The 17974-nt window shown below is 46.8% G+C and overlaps 1 protein-coding gene across 1 annotated transcript in view; it reads left to right on the top strand.

The window, feature by feature from the left end:
* frem1a (Fras1 related extracellular matrix 1a) overlaps nt 1-17974 on the top strand; it is a 356873-nt gene that overhangs the window by 210859 nt on the left and 128040 nt on the right. Inside the window, exons 20-22 of the mRNA XM_068030756.1 lie at nt 3161-3380; nt 7234-7378; nt 11611-11752. Of these exons, the coding sequence (XP_067886857.1) occupies nt 3161-3380; nt 7234-7378; nt 11611-11752 (507 nt within the window). The remainder of the gene's footprint in view (nt 1-3160; nt 3381-7233; nt 7379-11610; nt 11753-17974) is intronic.

The following is a 17974-nucleotide window of genomic DNA, read 5'->3' as shown; positions in this document are numbered from 1 at the left end:
AGGGTTTAAACTAGTCTTGCAGGGGAGGGTGGGACCCAAAATTTTAGTCTCTCCGATGAGATAGTTGAGGCAAATGTAGAGGTTAACACAAACAAGTCCAGTAGGCAGGCCGGGCAGGGGCAGGACAGGGAGCGTGGAAGGTCTGGTAGGCTAAACTGCATTTACTTTAATGCAAGAAGCCTTACAGGTAAAGCAGATGAACTCACAGCATGGATCAGTACATGGGATTGTGATATTATAGCTATTACGGAAATGTGGTTGAGGGATGGGCAGGACTGACAGCTCAATGTTCCGGGGTACTGATGCTTCCGGCGTGACAGAGGTGGAGGTAAGAGAGGAGGAGGAGTTGCACTATTGATTAGGGTGGACATCACGATAGTACTTAGAGAGGATATGCCGGGGGGAATGTCCAGCGAGGCCATATGGGTAGAACTTAGAAATAAGAAAGGGGTGATCACTTTGACGGGATTATACTATAGGCCCCCCAATAGTCAGAGGGAAGTGGAGGAGCATATATGTAGGGAAATCACAGATAGGGGTAGGAATTATAGGGTTGTAATAGCAGGTGATTTTAACTTCCCTAATATTGACTGGGACTGCCTTAGTGCGAAGAGATCAGATGGGGAAGAATTTGTTAAGTGTGTCCAGGATAATTTTCTGAAGCAGTATGTGGATGGCCCTACTAGAGAAGGGGCTACACTCGACCTCCTCTTAGGAAATGAGGATGGGCAGGTGGTTGATGTGTCAGTGTGGAGCACTTTGGGACCAGTGACCATAACTCTGTTAGCTTCAAGATAGTTATGGAAAAGGATAGGACTGGTCCTCAAGTTGAAGTCCTAAATTGGGGGATGGCTAATTTCGATGGCATCAGACAGGAACTCTTAAAAGTTGAATGGCAGAGTCTGTTTACAGGTAAAGGGACGTCTGGCAAGTGGAAAGCTATTAAAAGTGATATAGGAAGAGTTCAGGGCCGGCATGTTCCTGTTAGATGGAAGGGCAAGGCTGGCAAGTTTAGGGAACCTTGGTTGACGAGGGATATTGAGGGTCTGGTCAGGACAAAGAAGGAGGCATATGTCAGGTATAGGCAGCTGGGATCAAGCAAGTCCATTGTGGAGTATAGGGGATGTAGGAGTACACTTCAGAAGGAAATTAGGAGGGCAAAAAGGGGCCAGGAGATTTCCCTGGCGGATAAGATAAAGGAGAATCCTAAAAGCTTATATAAGTATATTAAGAGTAAAAGGGTAGCTAGGGAGAGAGTAGGTCCCCTTAAGGATCAGTGTGGCAATCTATGTGTGGAGCCACGGGAAATGGGCGAGGTCTTAAATGAATATTTCTCGTCTGTATTTACCGTGGAGAAGGTCATGGAAGCGAGTGAGTTCAAGGGAGGGAACAGCAATATCCTGGAGCATATCAACAATACAAAGGAAGAGGTGTTGGAGGTTTTGAAGCGCATTAAGGTGGATAAATCCCCAGGGCCTGACCAGGTGTATCCTAGGATGCTATGGGAAGCAAGGGAGGAGTTTGCTGGGGCCCTTGCAGAGATTTCTGTATCATCGTTAGCCACAGGTGAGGTACCGGAAGACTGGAGGATAGCTAATGTTGTGCCTTTATTTCAGAAGGGCAGCAGGGATATGCCAGGGAACTACAGGCCGGTGAGCCTTACATCAATAGTGGGAAAGCTATTGGAAGGGTCTGAGAGACAGGATTTATATGCATTTGGAAAGGCAAGGTCTGATTAGGGATAGTCAGCATAGCTTTGTGCGTGGGAAATCATGTCTCACAAATTTGATTGAGTTTTTGAGGAGGTGACCAAGAGGATTGACAAGGGCAGGGCAATGGACGTTGTGTACATGGACTTTAGCAAGTCCTTTGACAAGGTCCCGCATGGTAGGCTGGTCCAGAAGGTTCGAACACATGGGATCCAGGGTGAGCTAGCCAATTGTATACAAAATTGGCTTGGTGACAGGAGGCAGAGGGTGGTAGTGGAGGGTTGTTTTTCTGTGGACAGTGAAGAAGGTTGTCTAAGCTTACAACAGGATATCGATCAACTGGGAAAGTGGGCAAGGGAGTGGCAAATGGAATTTAATGCAGACAAGTGCAAAGTGATGCATTTTGGGAAGTTAAACCAGGGCAGGACATATACAGTGAATGGCAGGGTCCTGGGGAGTGTTGTTGAGCAGAGAGACCTTGGGGTGCAAGTACATAGTTCCCTGAAAGTGGCAACACAGGTAGACAGGGTGGTGAAGAAGGCATGTGGCATGCTTGCCTTCATCGGCCGAGGCATTGAGTACAAGAGTTGGGATGTCATGTTACAGTTGTATGTAACATTGGTTAGGCTGCATTTGGAGTACTGTGTGCAGTTCTGGTCAGGAAAGATGTGATTAAGCGAGAGAATGTGCAGAAAAGATTCACAAGGATGTTACCTGATTTGGAGGGCTTGAGTTATAAAGAGAGATTGGATAGGCTGGGTCTGTTTTCCCTGGAGCGAAGAAGGCTGAGAGGGGACATGATAGAGGTATATAAAATTATGAGAGGCATAGATAGGGTAGATAGCCAGAGTCTGTTTCCCATGGTAGGGGTGAATAAAACTAGAGGGCATAGATTTAAGGTGAGAGGGAGGAGGTTTAAAGGATATCAAAGGGGTAAATTTTTCACACAAAGAATAGTAGGTATCAGGAATGAGCTGCCTGAGCTGGTGGTGGAGGCAGGAACAGGAGCGACATTTAAGAGGCATCTGGACAGGTACTTGAATGAGCAAGGCATAGAGGGATATGGAATTAATGCAGGCAGGTGGGATTCGTATAGATAGGCATTACGGTCGGCATGGGACACGGTGGGCCGAAGGGCCTGTTTCTATGCTGTACGACTCTATGACTCTATATCATGACATTGGAGGTCATGTGTGTACTGCAAGCCAAAGAGTACAAAAGTAGTTCTCCAAACCATGTGCCCTATGACCTGTGTTTTATCTGGGCTCCAGGTTTCTCTCCTAGTACAGATACATTGTACATGGAGGCCCAGAGGCATGTGAAGTTTCCTGAGAGCTACAGGTGAGAGTTGAGCTGCAAGCAGCTCCAAGGACTATACATAATCCATGCTAAGAGGAATGAGATGATCTAAATGTACAATTTTTAAAAATCCATCATGTTACTTTATCCAGGTATCTGAAGGCCAAATGCGTGAACTGGATCCATCAATAATCAATGTGGCAGACCTCGATGTGCCCCCTGACAGCTTGATGTTCACTGTAAGCCAACAACCGTACCATGGGATGATCATGAATGGAATGTATGGGAATGATGTTCTTCAGTACAAACGACTCATCCTCAGTCATCACGAGCTACCTGTGCATGACTTCACAATGGATCAGCTAAAGCATGGTATATGGAACTGCAATGAAAAGGAATAATGTGTTAAAATAAAAACCCAGAGGTCATGGCCCTCATATTAATGTGGAGGTAGTAGGGAAAGAACGATGATGTACAGGGTACAGAGAAGGTTTACTGACATGTTAGCAGGGATGGGCCACTTCTGTTGTGGGCAGAGATTGGAACCGTGAGGTTAAGAGATGACCTGATAGAGGTTTCCAAGATGATGAGAGGTTTTGATAAAGTAAAAAAGTAAAAATACTTCACCTGGTGAGTCAGTCAGTAACTAAAGACCATAGATTCAAAATCGTTGGAAAATGATCTCGAGGGGAGGTGAGGGGAAATTTTTCCACTCAGGGAATTGTCGCCATCTGGAACGTTCGACCTGAAAATGTGATGCAAGCTGAATCAATAAGTAATTTTAAACAGGAGTTTTTTTTAATTCATTCATGGGGTGTGGGCGTCGCTAGCTAGACCAGCATTTATTGTCCATCCCTAATTGCCCTTGAGAAGGTAGTGGTGAGCTGCCTTCTTGAACAGCTGCAGTCATTGGGGTGCTGTTAGGAAGGGAGTTCCAGGATTTTGACCCAGCGACAGTGAAGGAATGGCGATGTGCTTCCATGTCAGGATGGTGTGTGGCTTGGAGGGGCACTTGCAGGTGGTGGTGTTCCCATGCATCTGCTGCCCTTGTCCTTCTAGGTGGTAGAGGTCGCGGGTTTGGAAGGTGCTGTCAAAGGAATCTTGGTGAGTTGCTGCAGTGCATCTTGTAGATGGTACACACTGCTGCCACTGTGAAGGTACTGGAGGATGAGGACGTTACAGGGTTCCGGACAAAAAGCAATGATATGGGACTAAGCTTACCTTACCTAAGCTTACAGTAACTGCTGTTAGGGAATAACTCTAAATAGCTGGGGAAGTAATTGAAAGTAAAGGGAAAGGGCTACAGCTTTTTAAAATATAGTAGGTAGTGTTTCTTTTTAGGGAATCAAGGTCCCCAGTGTAAATAATTTAATTTTGGGGTAATTTAAGGGGATAAATTAAGGGTAAGTCACGGCAGGGCAGCTCAGCAGTGTGGAGTACTCCTCCTGTGCAATGTGGGAAGTCAGGGACACTTCCAGTGTCCAGGGCAAACATATGTGCAGGAAGCGTCTTGAGCTGCAGCTACTCGAACTCCACGTTTCGGATCTGGAGCATCAGCTGGGGACACTGTGGAGCATCCGCGAGGCTGAGATCATTGTGGATAGCATGTAAAGGGAGGTGGTCACACCGCAGGTAAAGACTGCTCAGGCAGAGTAGATGTAACAGGAATGCAGAGTACTGGGCTAATGGGAAGATTCTTGGTAGTATAGATGAGCAGAGGTGTCCAGGTACATAAATCCCTGAAAGTTGCCACCCAGGTTAATAGGGCTGTTAAGAAGGCATATGGTGTGTTAGCTTTTATTAGTAGGGGGATCGAGTTTCGGAGCCACGAGCTCATGCTGCAGCTGTACAAAACTCTGGTGCGGCCGCACCTGGAGTATTGCGTGCAGTTCTGGTCACCGCATTATAGGAAGGATGTGGAAGCTTTGGAAAGGGTGCAGAGGAGATTTACTAGGATGTTGCCTGGTATGGAGGGAAGGTCTTACGAGGAAAGGCTGAGGGACTTGAGGTTGTTTTCGTTAGAGAGAAGGAGGAGGAGAGGTGACTTAATAGAGACATATAAGATAATCAGTGGGTTAGATAGGGTGGATAGTGAGAGTCTATTTCCCCGGATGGTGATGACAAACACGAGGGGACATAGCTTTAAGTTGAGGGGTGACAGATATAGGACAGATGTTAGAGGTAGTTTCTTTACTCAGAGAGTAGTAGGGGCGTGGAACGCCCTGCCTGCAACAGTAGTAGACTCGCCAACTTTAAGGGCATTTAAGTGGTCATTGGATAGACATATGGATGAAAATGGAATAGTGTAGGTCAGATGGTTTCACAGGTCGGCGCAACATCGAGGGCCGAAGGGCCTGTACTGCGCTGTAATGTTCTATGTTCTATGTTCTAACTAGGCAGGTAGTGCAGGTGTCCCCTGGGTCCATCTCCCTCTCTAACAGATTTTCCACTTTGGATACTGTTGGGAGAGATAGCTTCTCAGGGGAATGCAGCAACAGCCAAGTCTGTGGCAACACGAGTAGCTCAGCTGCACTGGAGGGGAGGAAAAGGAGTGGGAGAGCTATAGTGATAGGGGATACTATCGTAAGGGGTACAGATAGGTGTTTCTCTGGCCACAAACATGACTCCAGGAGGATATGTTGCCTCCCTGGTGCTCGGGTCAAGGATGTCACGGAACGGCTGCAGGACGTTCTGAAGGGGGAGGGTGAACAGTCAGTGGTCATGATACACATTGGTACCAACGACATAGGTAGGAAGAGGGATGAGGTCCTGCAACAAGAATTTAGGGAGCTAGGTAGCAGATTAACAAGCAGGACCTCAAAGGTTGTAATCTCTGGATTTCTCCTGGTGCCACGTGCTAGTGAGTATAGGAATAGCAGGATAGAGCAGATGAATGTGTGGCTGAAGAAATGGTGCAGGAGGGAGGGCATAAGTTTCCTGGATCACTGGGTTTGTTTCTGGCAAAGGTGGGACCTGTACAAGTTGGACAGGTTGCACCTGAACTGGAACGGGACCAACATCCTTGCTGGGAGGCTTGCTAGTGCTGTTAGGGAGGGTATAAACTAATTTGGCAGGGGGATGGGATACAGAGTGGATGTACAGTAGGGGGTGGTGCACAGTCAAATATAGAAGAGAAACTGAGTCAGTCTGGAAGGCAGAGCAAATATTGACCTGTTAAGGCACAAGTGAAAATTGCAAGGCTGGATTGCATCTATTTTAATGCAAGGAGTCTTACTAGTAAGGCAGATGAATTGAGGGTGATGATTAGCACATGGGATTATGATACTATTGCTATCACAGAGACATGGTTGAGGGAGGGGCAGGACTGGCAGCTCAATATTCCAGGGTATAGAATCTTCAGATGTGACAGGGGAGAGGGTAAAAGAGGAGGTGGCATTGCACTGTTGATCAAGGAGTCAATTACTGCAGTAAGGAGGGATGATATTTTAGAAGGTTCCTCAAATGAGGCCATTTGGGTAGAACTTAAAAACAAAAAGGGGGTAATCACTCGCTGGGAGTGTACTACAGGCCTCCAAACAGTCAGGGACACAAATTTAAGGTTTGGGCAAGAGATGCAGGGGGATATGAGGAAGAACTTTCTTTACGTGGTGATTGCTAATGATCCAGAACGCACTGCCCATGAGAATGATGGAAGCAGAGAACGATGAATGATTTCAAAAGGAAATTGGTTGGACACTTAAGGAAAATAAACCTACAGGGCTACGGGGATAGAAAGGGGGAGTTAGAATGACTGAATTGCTCTACAGAGAGCCAGATAGGACTGGATGGGCCGAATGGTGTCCTTCTGTACCATAATAACTCTACGTCTCTATGGGCTGGATTTTTGGGTCCCCAAAATCCGGATTGTTACCGGGTCCCAAACCCTACAGTGTGTTGGAAAGAGTCACAGGAAGCCTCTGTGGAACAGGCAGCCAGTCCTGTCCCCAGACTGACCCCGGGAAAGATCCTCGGAAGCGGGAATGATTCGGGAGCTGTCGGCCCCATCTCCATGGGGTGGGGAAAACCCAGCTCAGTGGGCGAGTGGCCTCCTTTTGTGCTGTGTGTTTCTATGATTCTGAGCGCAGAAGCAGAGAGAGAGATGGAAAAGAAAATATGTGGCAATGATGCATTCCGAATCTCGGAGAAGCTAATATTTTAAGCAGTGTTTGATTTGCATGGAGGTTTATGCTAATCTGCTTTCTTGTCCCCTACTCTCTCCTTGCAGGGATGAAGTTGATGTATCTGCATGATGACTCTGAAACGACAACAGACAGTTTCACCATTCAGCTGTCAGATGGCAAACACAAAGTCCACAAAGTCATTTCAGTCACAATTCTTCCACTGAATGATGAACAACCATTACTGAGCAGGTACATTCTCCTAACCATCAACAGCAAACCTCACAGTTTATGTGCAGACTCTATGGGGGCTGAATTTTGTGGAGGGGATAGAGGAGCCGCCGCTGGAGCTGAAAGCGGGTTTCGACCCCGCTTCGACTGGCAGGGGGACCCAGGAGGCATATTACTGTTGGCGGTCATTGCTGAGGCTGCAACTGCAGGGAGAGGGCGCCTCAATGGCCGGGTGCCCTTGAAGAAAGGTAAATTGGATTGGGGGTTACCAGGGCATGGCAGACAGGCCACAGCGACTGGGTGAGGGGGTGGTCGCTGAGGGAAGCTGGTGGCATTTTCGTTCGGGCAGCTATTGCTGCCAAGGGGCCCCTCTGTAGATCATGGAGTGCTCATAAAGGGCATAAAGTGCCCACTGCCCTCAGCTGGAGCCTGCCAGGAGGCTGTCAATTTTCACTGAGCAGTCTCCCTATGCAGCAGCAGACCCCCAATGCAGGCAAAATGCCCGTGGAGGCAGGAAATGGTCCTTAATTGGCCACTTAAATGTCTTCATTGTCTCAATTTTCTTAAATTGTCTCGATTTTCCAACTTTCCTACCATGGTAAAATGGCATGGTGGGGGGAAGATGTCGGGCACCCAACCCCCCCAGCACCTTCCCATGCCATTTTGCCAGGCTTCACTCCTCCCATCCCATCAAAGGGCCCGAAAAATTCCCATTAGCTGTTGCTTATTGTTAAATTTTTCTCCAGTCCAATGACCATATTTCAAGACTGAGAAATCAGTAAAACTGACAAAATAATTTTTTATGTCAGCAAACATTTTTGCATTTTATTATGTTTGAAAGTCCTTTATCGTTTTCTTCCATATAAGAAAATCCTGCCAGCATTGTAATTTGATTTGTCTATGGTTGCGATTTAAAAGCATAATATTCACATTGAAATACATGTATGTTCACGACTGTCATTTCATATTTGTAGTGACACAAATACACACCTGCAGCAACTCACTCGCACACATACATATGCTAGCTTTCTGTCACTGTTTCAATTGTCTTCCTGTGCCACTCTGTATCTCTGTTCCTCACGGCCAATTGTTCTACCAAATTAGATACACTTAGACACACACCGGCAGTCACTCAGCAATATGCGCACACCTCCACTTACTTGGTTCCCTCATAGGACCCTTCTGTTGTACTGACTAACTTAACAATTGTTCAGTATGTAAGAGTAGTGAGAATAGAAAAGCAGAATATTTTTAAAAGGCATGAAACTTTTAAATGTTGATGTTCAGAGAAACTTGGGTGTACTCTTAAAGGGAACACAGAAAGTTAGCATGCAGGTGCAGCAAGCAATTTGGAAGGCAAATGGCATATTGGCATTTATGGCAAAGGGATTGGAGTACAGGAATAGGGAAGTCTCACTACAACTGTACAGGGCTTTGGTGAGACCATACCTGGAATACTGTGTGCAGTTTTGGTTTCCATGTTTGAGGAAGGATATACTTGCCTTGGAGGTGGTATAGCAAAAGTTCACTAGATTGGTTCCTGGGATGAGAAGGTTTTCCGATGAAGATAAGCTGTGTAAATTGGACCTATATTCTCTGGAGAATAGAAGAATGAGAGGTGATCTCATTGGAAGTTACAGGATTCTGAAGGGTCTTGATAGGGTAGACACTGAGATATTGTTTTCCTTGGCTGCGGAATCTAAAATATCAGGGCACAGTCTCATAATAAGGGGTCAATCATTTAGACTGAAATGAGGAGAAATTACTTCGTTCAAAGGGTTATGAATTTTTGGAATTCTCTACCTCAGAAGGTTGTGGATGCTCCATCATTGATTATATTTAAGGCAGTTAGACAGATTTTTGTTCTCTGTGAGGAGGCGGGAAAGTGGAGTTAAAGTAAAAGATCAGCCATGATCAATACTGAATGACGAAGCAGGCTCGAGGGGCCGTATGGTCTACTCCTGCTCCTGTTTCTTCTGTTCTGATGTGGGAAGTGGATTGAAAATGTTGCTCTTTAAGCTAAATGAACAAATTACAAGATTGAGTATGGGAAGTGAGTACATGGTACATAAGTTACATGTGAATTCCATCAACATTAAATTCTTTCTGTTTCTGCGTAAATTTATTTTTTCATGGGATGTGGGCATCACTGGCTAGGCCAGCATTTATTGCCCATCCCTAAATTCTCTTGAGAAGGTGGTGGTGAGCTGCCTTCTTGAACTGCTGCAGTCCATGTCGGGTAGGTATACCCACAGTGCTGTTAGGAAGGGAGTTCCAGGAGTTTGACCCAGTGACAGTGAAGGAACGGCGATATAGTTTCAAGTCAGGATGGTGTGTGATTTGGAGGGGAACTTGCAGGTGGTGGTGTTCCCGTGCATTTACTGCCCTTGTCCTTCTAGTTGGTAGAGGTCGTGGGTTTGGAAGGCGTTGATGGTGATGTAGTGGTAATGTCACAAGACTAGTAATCCAGAGGCCCATGCTAATGCTTTGGGGAAAGGGGTTCAAATCCCACCATGGCAGCTGGTGGAATTTATATTCAATTAATAAATCTGGAATGAAAAAGCCATTTTCAGGAGGGTGGGGACTACACCCACTTTGACACAGATGGTCCTGCACAGGCAAAAAGGGCATTGGGTTCAGCTTCCATCAGTGGATTCCCCCAGCTACAGGGCATCATGGCTTGTGCCTATGTGACCATCAAGGCACCCAGTGAAATCCATCAACAGGAAGGGCTTCCACTCTCTCAACATCTATCTGTTCTGTGATCACAACAAGAGCTTCCTCCATATAATGAAAGCAAAATACTGCAGATGCTGGAAATCTGAAATAAAAGCAAGGAATGCTGGAAACACTCAGCAGGTCTGGCAGCATCTGTGGAGAGAGAAGCAGAGTTAACGTTTCAGGTCAGTGACCCTTCTTCAGAATTCCTCCATGTGTGCGCTTGCTTTCCTGGCAGCTGCCATGACTCCTTCATCCTCTGCTAGTCCAGGCTGCCTTGGTACTTCACTCTATCCCCCAAAGTGTGTGGATGCATCTGAGGGGACAAGGGATATCCCTTGAAGTGATGGCTACTGGCCCCTCTATCACAGCCCCAGGCTGAGGCGCAGAGGCGATACTACCAATGACACCTGGCCCCTCTATCACAGCCCCAGGCCGGGGCTCAGAGGCGATACTACCAATGACACCTGCTCAGCAGGACAACTATTGAGCAGGCCATCAGATTTCTGAAGCTGCGATTCAGCTGCCTGGGTCAGTTGGCTGATGCCCTCCAATACCCTCCCACAAGGGTTTCAGTCACTGTGCTGGTCTGCTGTGCTCTCCATAACATGGTCCTCCAAAGTGGTGTGGACCTTGAGGACAGTGAGGCCCTGGAAGGAGACAGCTCATCAGGGGAGCAGAAGGAGGTAAGACAGGAGGACGAAGAGGGGGCAGAGGGGACAACACGGAAAAGAGAGGTGCCCCTGCTGCATGACAAGGTGGCCTCCTCCTGCCACCTGCTGGGAAGAAGCCCTCCCTCCTCTCCCTCATGGTCTCCTGCATTAGATCCAGGTGGGCATCGGTGAAACAAGGGTCTGCCCTGCCCCTAGTGCCAGGCCCCCAGCTTCCCTGTGACATCTCACTTCCCTCTGGTTCTGTGGAAGGCAGATCTCACCCTCAGGACAACCAGCAGTCTCGGTGATGGTTAATGTGGAAATCTACATGACCTCACACCTGATCTGAGCCACTGCCATTTTCAATCCCACTGGCTCTAAGTGGACAGAAAACATGTCTCCATACCAACTAAGGATTTTCCCACTTCAAAATTGCAATCGGAATCAGCTTCCCAGAGAAGGCAGGTTTCAGACCCAAAACCAGACCCAGTTCCTGTTTCCTGCCTCACCTCCATAATGAAAATCCAGCCCCTTGAGTCTAAACAACAAGATAAAGAATGTGGAAATCCCTTTTTCATTATGTAGTCACTCATGTGGAAGCTTTACAATCAGTTAAACGTGAGGCATTCATATAAATGATGGTCTCTGTGCAATAAAGCACGTTGAGTGTTTCAGGTTAAAGGTAAACTGTTCACAATTCTTATGGGTCTATTTGCATTACTATAACATATAATAAATCTCAAATATAATGAGATGTTACAAATGGACACCGTAGTCCTGTGGAAGGTAATGTAATGAGCCCCTTGGAGATAAACAAAATCTCTTACGCATTTAATCTCATTAAGGTTTGTTCACCATCTGGAATTTTTTTACCTCTTCCAGGAATAATGAGCTGGAGGTGGAGATGGGGGATAGCAGAATCATCTCCAGTGTAGTACTGGAAGCTGAAGATAAAGACACTCCAAGAGAGCATGTTTATTATGTGATGGACAGTGTCCCCAAACAGGGAGTTCTCCAGTTCAAGGTAAGTGGTTAGTTTTCTTTCGCTCGGTGGAGGTTAGAGAGACTCCAATCTGAGATGTGACTGATTTAAATTCTACCAGGTGATTAGGTGACTCATGCCGTGTAAAGACCGAGGTCATTTTCAGGGTTAATGTTAATTTAAACAATAAAGGCAGGTTGTTAATTCAAAGATGGCATTTTTTCAGATAGAGTTCAATGTGGGACAAGTGTGTGGTCATCCTTTTGATCTGAGAAGCACAAATTCGAATATTTTCTTAAGGGTGAGTGACCAGGGCTGCAAAATCCGGCTCGGCGTTACGGTGGCTGTTTTGTGTGCAAACTGACATCCGCACACAATCCTGGTATAGTCTACGCTGAACGTTATTTTGGTGAGGGTGCCAGCACAGTGTGAGGAGTCTGCACTGGAAGGATGCAGAGTAGGGACATCACACCGTCAGTCAGCAGGTAACACTGATTGACTCAGCGAGAGCTAACAACCTCTATCACTGGTGGGAAGCGATTAAGGAGAACATCAAGAGGTTCTTCATCCACAAAGGTGTTCAGAGGGCGAGAGACAGACAGAGGGAAATGTCCCGACTCCAGAAAAGAATACAAAATCTGCTCCAGCTACAGTCGATGGGGGTCACGGTCAAGGAGGACCTCCAAGAGGTGAAGAGCCAGCAGGCCTCGCTCTTTGCCACGGAGGCCTGCAAGATCATCTTCTGGTCCAGAGTCCGCTCCATCGAGCAGGATGATGCGTGCTCACGTTACTTCTTCCAAAAGGTACACACAGAGAGCTCTGTTCTCAGCAGCCTGAAGGAACAGGATGGCTCGGTAACGTCTTCGCAGTCCGACATACTAAGGATCAGCAAATCCTTTTATGCTGGGCTGTATGATGCGAAGCCCACAGACAGCAGAGCCTCCCAGTCCTTCCTGTCATCTATCACAGAGGTCTTAGATGTCAGCAGGAGGGAGAGTCTGGACAAGCCGCTAACTCTGGACGAGCTGACAAAGGCCGTCGTGTCCTTCGAGACGAGTAAAACTCCCAGAAGCGATGGCTTACCGGTCGAGTTGTATTCGGTTCTGTGGGACTGGGTCGGCCCGGACCTGCTGGAAGTATACGAGAGTATGCTCCTGGCCGGCAGCATGGCAGAATCCATGAGGAAAGGCATCATCACCCTCATTTACAAACGGAAGGGGGAGAGGGCAGGAATCAGAAATTGGCGGCCCATCTCACTGCTTAATGTTGACTCCATGATTCTGTCCAAAGTCATAGCCAGTCGAGTCAAGTCTGCTCTGGAGTTGGTGATCCACCCTGATCAGACCTGTACTGTACCCGGCAGGAAGATCTCTGATAGTCTCGCGCTACTCAGGGATACGATCGCCTCTGTACGGGACAGGAGGGTGAACACCTGCCTCCTCAGCCTGGACCAGGAGAAGGCTTTTGACAGGATATCGCACACCTACATGATGGACGTGCTTTCCAAAATGGGGTTTGGGGAGGGAATCCGCAATTGGATCAAACTGCTCTACACAAACATCAGTAGCGCAGTCTCAATCAATGGGTGGGAATCGGAAAGTTTCCCGATCAAATCTGGAGTCAGACAGGGCTGTCCTCTCTCTCCGGTCTTGTTTGTTTGCTGTATTGAACCCTTTGCTGAGTCTATTAGGAAGGATGTGGGCATAAGAGGGGTGACAATCCCAGGCAGCGGAGGCACTCAGGTTAAAACCTTGCTGTACATGGATGACGTCGCCGTCTTCTGCTCGGATCCGCTGTCCGTGCGCAGACTGATGAGCATCTGCGACCAGTTCGAACTGGTCTCGGGAGCCAAAGTTAACCACAGCAAGAGAGAGGCCATGTTCTTTGGGAACTGGGCTGACCGATCCTTTGTCCCCTTCACCGTCAGGTCAGATTACCTGAAGGTGCTGGGGATATGGTTCGGAAGGGCCGGGGCATGCACCAAAACCTGGGAGGAACGAGTAGCCAAGGTACAACAAAAGTTGAGCATGTGGGGGCAGCGATCTCTCTCCATTGTGGGTAAGAACCTGGTCATCAGGTGCGAGGCGCTCACGTTGTTGCTGTACATGGTGCAGGTCTGGCCCATACCCCACTCCTGCACTGTGGCGGTCACCCGAGCCATTTTCCGCTTCATCTGGGGATCTAAAATGGACCGGGTCCAGACGGACACGATGTTCAAATCTCTGGATAAGGGCGGGAAAAATGTACCCAACGTGGCCCACATCCTGATGACCACCTTTGTGTGCGGCTGCATCAAGCTGTGTGTAGACCTCCAGTACGCAAACTCCAAGTGTCACTACGTGCTGAGGTTCTATCTGTCCCCGGTGTTGCGAAGGATGGGCCTGGTCACATTGCCGCGGAACGATCCATGCAGTTGGGCCGTGCCGTACCACCTATCCTTCGTGGAGCAGTTTCTGCGGGAAAACACCTTTGACCACCGGTCCATCAGGCAGTGGTCTGCACGGAATGTCCTCAAGGCCCTACAGGAAAAGGAGATGGTGGATCCTGTCGGATGGTTCCCCGAGCAGACCGTCAAAGTCATTTGGCGGAATGCCTCATCACCAGAACTTTCAAACAAGCACCAAGACGTAGCTTGGCTGGTGGTGAGAAGGGCCCTCCCCGTCAGATCCTTCATGCACACCCGAAGTCTCGCCCCCTCCGCAGAATGCCCCCGCGGTGGCTGTGGTGGGGAAGAGACGGTCGCCCACCTCCTCCTGGAATGTGTCTTCGCAAAGTAGGTGTGGAAAGAGATGCAGTGGTTTTTGTCGAAGTTCATCCCAAGCAGCTCTGCAACACAGGAGTCTGTGCTCTACGGGCTGTTCCCAGGGACGCACACCGAGACAAACATCAACTGCTGCTGGAGGACTATCAATTCGGTGAAAGACGCCCTTTGGTCTGCCCGAAACTTGCTGGTCTTCCAGCGCAAAGAGTTGTCCACCACCGATTGTTGCAGACTGGCACATTTCCAAGGTCCAGGACTACGTGTTGAGGGACGCACTAAAGCTTGGGGCAGCCGCAGCAAAGGCTCAATGGGGAAAGACCACAGTGTAAGGTCCCCCCACCAAGCTGAACTGAGGGGCTGGATCCATGGGAAACCCCTCGAACTGTATCGGGAAAATTTCTGTCTCCTGTATAATGTAAAAATGTATCTGGCAGGACAAATGTGAAATGGAAGGGTTGTGAGGCAACTCATAATTGTATAGAAGGAAACTGATCACCTTTGCACTGTTCGTATTTTTTGACTTGATGCTGTTTTAAACTGTTTGGGAATGTAATTTGTACAGATTTTTATGAATAAAGTATATTTTGGAAATTAAAAAAAACCTCTCTTAATGCACACAGCTGAACATGCTTACAGCAGTGGGATAGCCCCCCTCCCCCCACACACACCAGCACTAGTTAAAGGGATCATCAACTACTTTCTGATTAGTAGCTGATTGATTTCAACTGGCTGCAGCTGAGTTAGTAGTAGGAGTTGGTGGTTTATACTCTTATTTAAAGTTGGTGAAGTTTACTTGGAGTGGTGTTGCATGTGGTGATTACATTGGTCCTTTCTTCAATGGTTCTGCTCAGACCACTTGTTCCTAGCCATGGATGGTGTACTTACCATTCCTCTTGGTCTGCAGCATGATAGGGGCAATGAGAAGAGGCAGCACAGAGGAAGAGAAGCTGCTCCACAAGGAAGGGGGATAAGGGGACAAAGAGTAGGAGGCCATATCCACCCAGGGAAAAAGTTGCTTTCCCTCAAACTCAGTGGGCAACAGTCTGCTCTGTGAAGTGTGTTATATTGGTGGAATTGTTACTGGCAGTCTACTCTATGAACTGTGTTATGTTCATAGGATAGTAACTAGCGGTCTGCTCTGAGAATTGTGTTATATTTGCAGAATAGTAACTAGCAGTCTGCTCTGTCAAGTGTGTTATATTTGCAGAATAGTAACTGGCAGTCTGCTCTGAGAATTGTGTTATATTTGCAGAATAGTAACTGGCAGTCTGCTCTGAGAATTGTGTTATATTTGCAGAATAGTAACTGGCGGTCTGCTCTGAGAATTGTGTTATATTTGCAGAATAGTAACTGGCGGTCTGCTCTGTCAAGTGTGTTATATTTGCAGAATAGTAACTGGCAGTCTGCTCTGTCAAGTGTGTTATATTTGCAGAATAGTAACTGGCAGTCTGCTCTGTCAAGTGTGTTATATTTGCAGAATAGTAACTGGCAGTCTGCTCTGTCAAGTGTGTTATATTTGCAGAATAGTAACTGGCAGTCTGCTCTGTCAAGTGTGTTATATTTGCAGAATAGTAACTGGCAGTCTGCTCTGTCAAGTGTGTTATATTTGCAGAATAGTAACTGGCAGTCTGCTCTGTCAAGTGTGTTATATTTGCAGAATAGTAACTGGCAGTCTGCTCTGTCAAGTGTGTTATATTTGCAGAATAGTAACTGGCAGTCTGCTCTGTCAAGTGTGTTATATTTGCAGAATAGTAACTGGCAGTCTGCTCTGTCAAGTGTGTTATATTTGCAGAATAGTAACTGGCAGTCTGCTCTGTCAAGTGTGTTATATTTGCAGAATAGTAACTGGCAGTCTGCTCTGTCAAGTGTGTTATATTTGCAGAATAGTAACTGGCAGTCTGCTCTGTCAAGTGTGTTATATTTGCAGAATAGTAACTGGCAGTCTGCTCTGTCAAGTGTGTTATATTTGCAGGATTTAACCAGGATGCAATGGCACCACCCACCAGCTCGCAGAGGTTGTACCTCATGCTGGTGAGTGTGTGCAGCATGCAGCAGATTACCATGAACCTTGTTACCTGTTCTGGAATAACTGCATGACTCCTCTAGAGTGTTCTCAGCAGCGGTATATTGTTTCAGCACACCAATGCTCTGCTCGATTACATTTTTTTCTGGCAGTGCGGCTTTCCTTCTTTACATACTTCCCATGTGTGCATGGATTGCACACTGGAGTCATGAGCCATGTCATCAAAAGATAGCCCTTTTTTCCCAGTCACCACCCTCTGGTTTGTCATAGTGGCTCAAATGCACATGACACAGCAGACTGCTGCATAATGAACTTATCATGACTCCTGCCAGAACACTGGGTATTGACTTGCACGATACACTGCTTGCAGACTCACAGCAATTGCACATTGAGGGAGAGGCATCTCTTTTTAGTTTGCAATACATGACAGAGTTGACAAGTGGCGCGGCAATGCAACATGTGTCCATTCAATAGCACCGTACACCACAGGGAAGCCTGCAATCCTTACTGTATGATCTCTTTAAGAGTGATGTCCCTTTAAGAACTCAGTATGCTAATGAGCTAAGTACCAGGATGTAGTCTTGTGACTAGAAGCCACAGGCACTCTGCACTGCAACACCCTGGGCAAAGGTTCTGTATATGGTTTGCTCTCTATTGTATGTATTAGTTTTATCCATTAATAAACCTTCCAGAGATCTTCAAGAAACTGGAATCCATGTACCTTATTGTATTGCTTAAGATAACACAAAGAAACTCATGATATGATATGGTGGCAACAGTGATTGCTTATTTTAAAAGACAATATACAAGCTTGAAGACTGCGGGTGAAACAGCTGACAAGATTTAACTGAAATCAGAAGCTCCTGTCATACAGAAAACAGAAGAAAATAAGACTTACTTACTCCACAAATTGTGAGTATATTTGAGCTGGGCAAGCAGCCAGCTGAGTCGGGACCATGCTATTTAAAATTTAAAGGGCCATTGGGATCACCGCGTTGAAGAAAAAGTGTGCCTAAATTCAAACAAAAAGAGTGGGCTGTAATTGTGAACAGCGCAGAGTCAATAGAACAAGTTTTAAGATAAGTTTTAAGTCACAAATAGAAAAGTCATAAGTACAGTGCTTGAGGCACACACACTGCTGCACAAAGTGAAATATAAGTAGAAAGCATAGCAGATACACTGTTGGAGGCACATACATACATAAATCAAGCTGTTGCAGAACCAGAGAAACAGGCTGTGAAAACACTGATAGCAGTTAGAAATGACAGGTTACACAGAGTCAATATCACTTGGCTTATCTGAAGAGAAGCAAAAGATATGGAAAGTGCTGGAAGATCAGCTTCGGGTAAGAGTGAATCTTAGAATTAATCGTCTGGAATTGATGTCCAACAGGCAACAGTCACAGGAATCAATAGATCAATTTGTCAGTAGATGCTGTAGTAAGGGAAAGAATGCAATTTTTCAGAAACTGAGCTGTCAG

The sequence above is a fragment of the Heterodontus francisci genome, chromosome 4 (genome assembly GCF_036365525.1).
Source record: "Heterodontus francisci isolate sHetFra1 chromosome 4, sHetFra1.hap1, whole genome shotgun sequence".
NCBI classification, from domain to species: domain Eukaryota; kingdom Metazoa; phylum Chordata; class Chondrichthyes; order Heterodontiformes; family Heterodontidae; genus Heterodontus; species Heterodontus francisci.
Note: the sequence above shows the minus strand (reverse complement) of the source record. Positions and strands in the feature narration are given on the sequence as shown.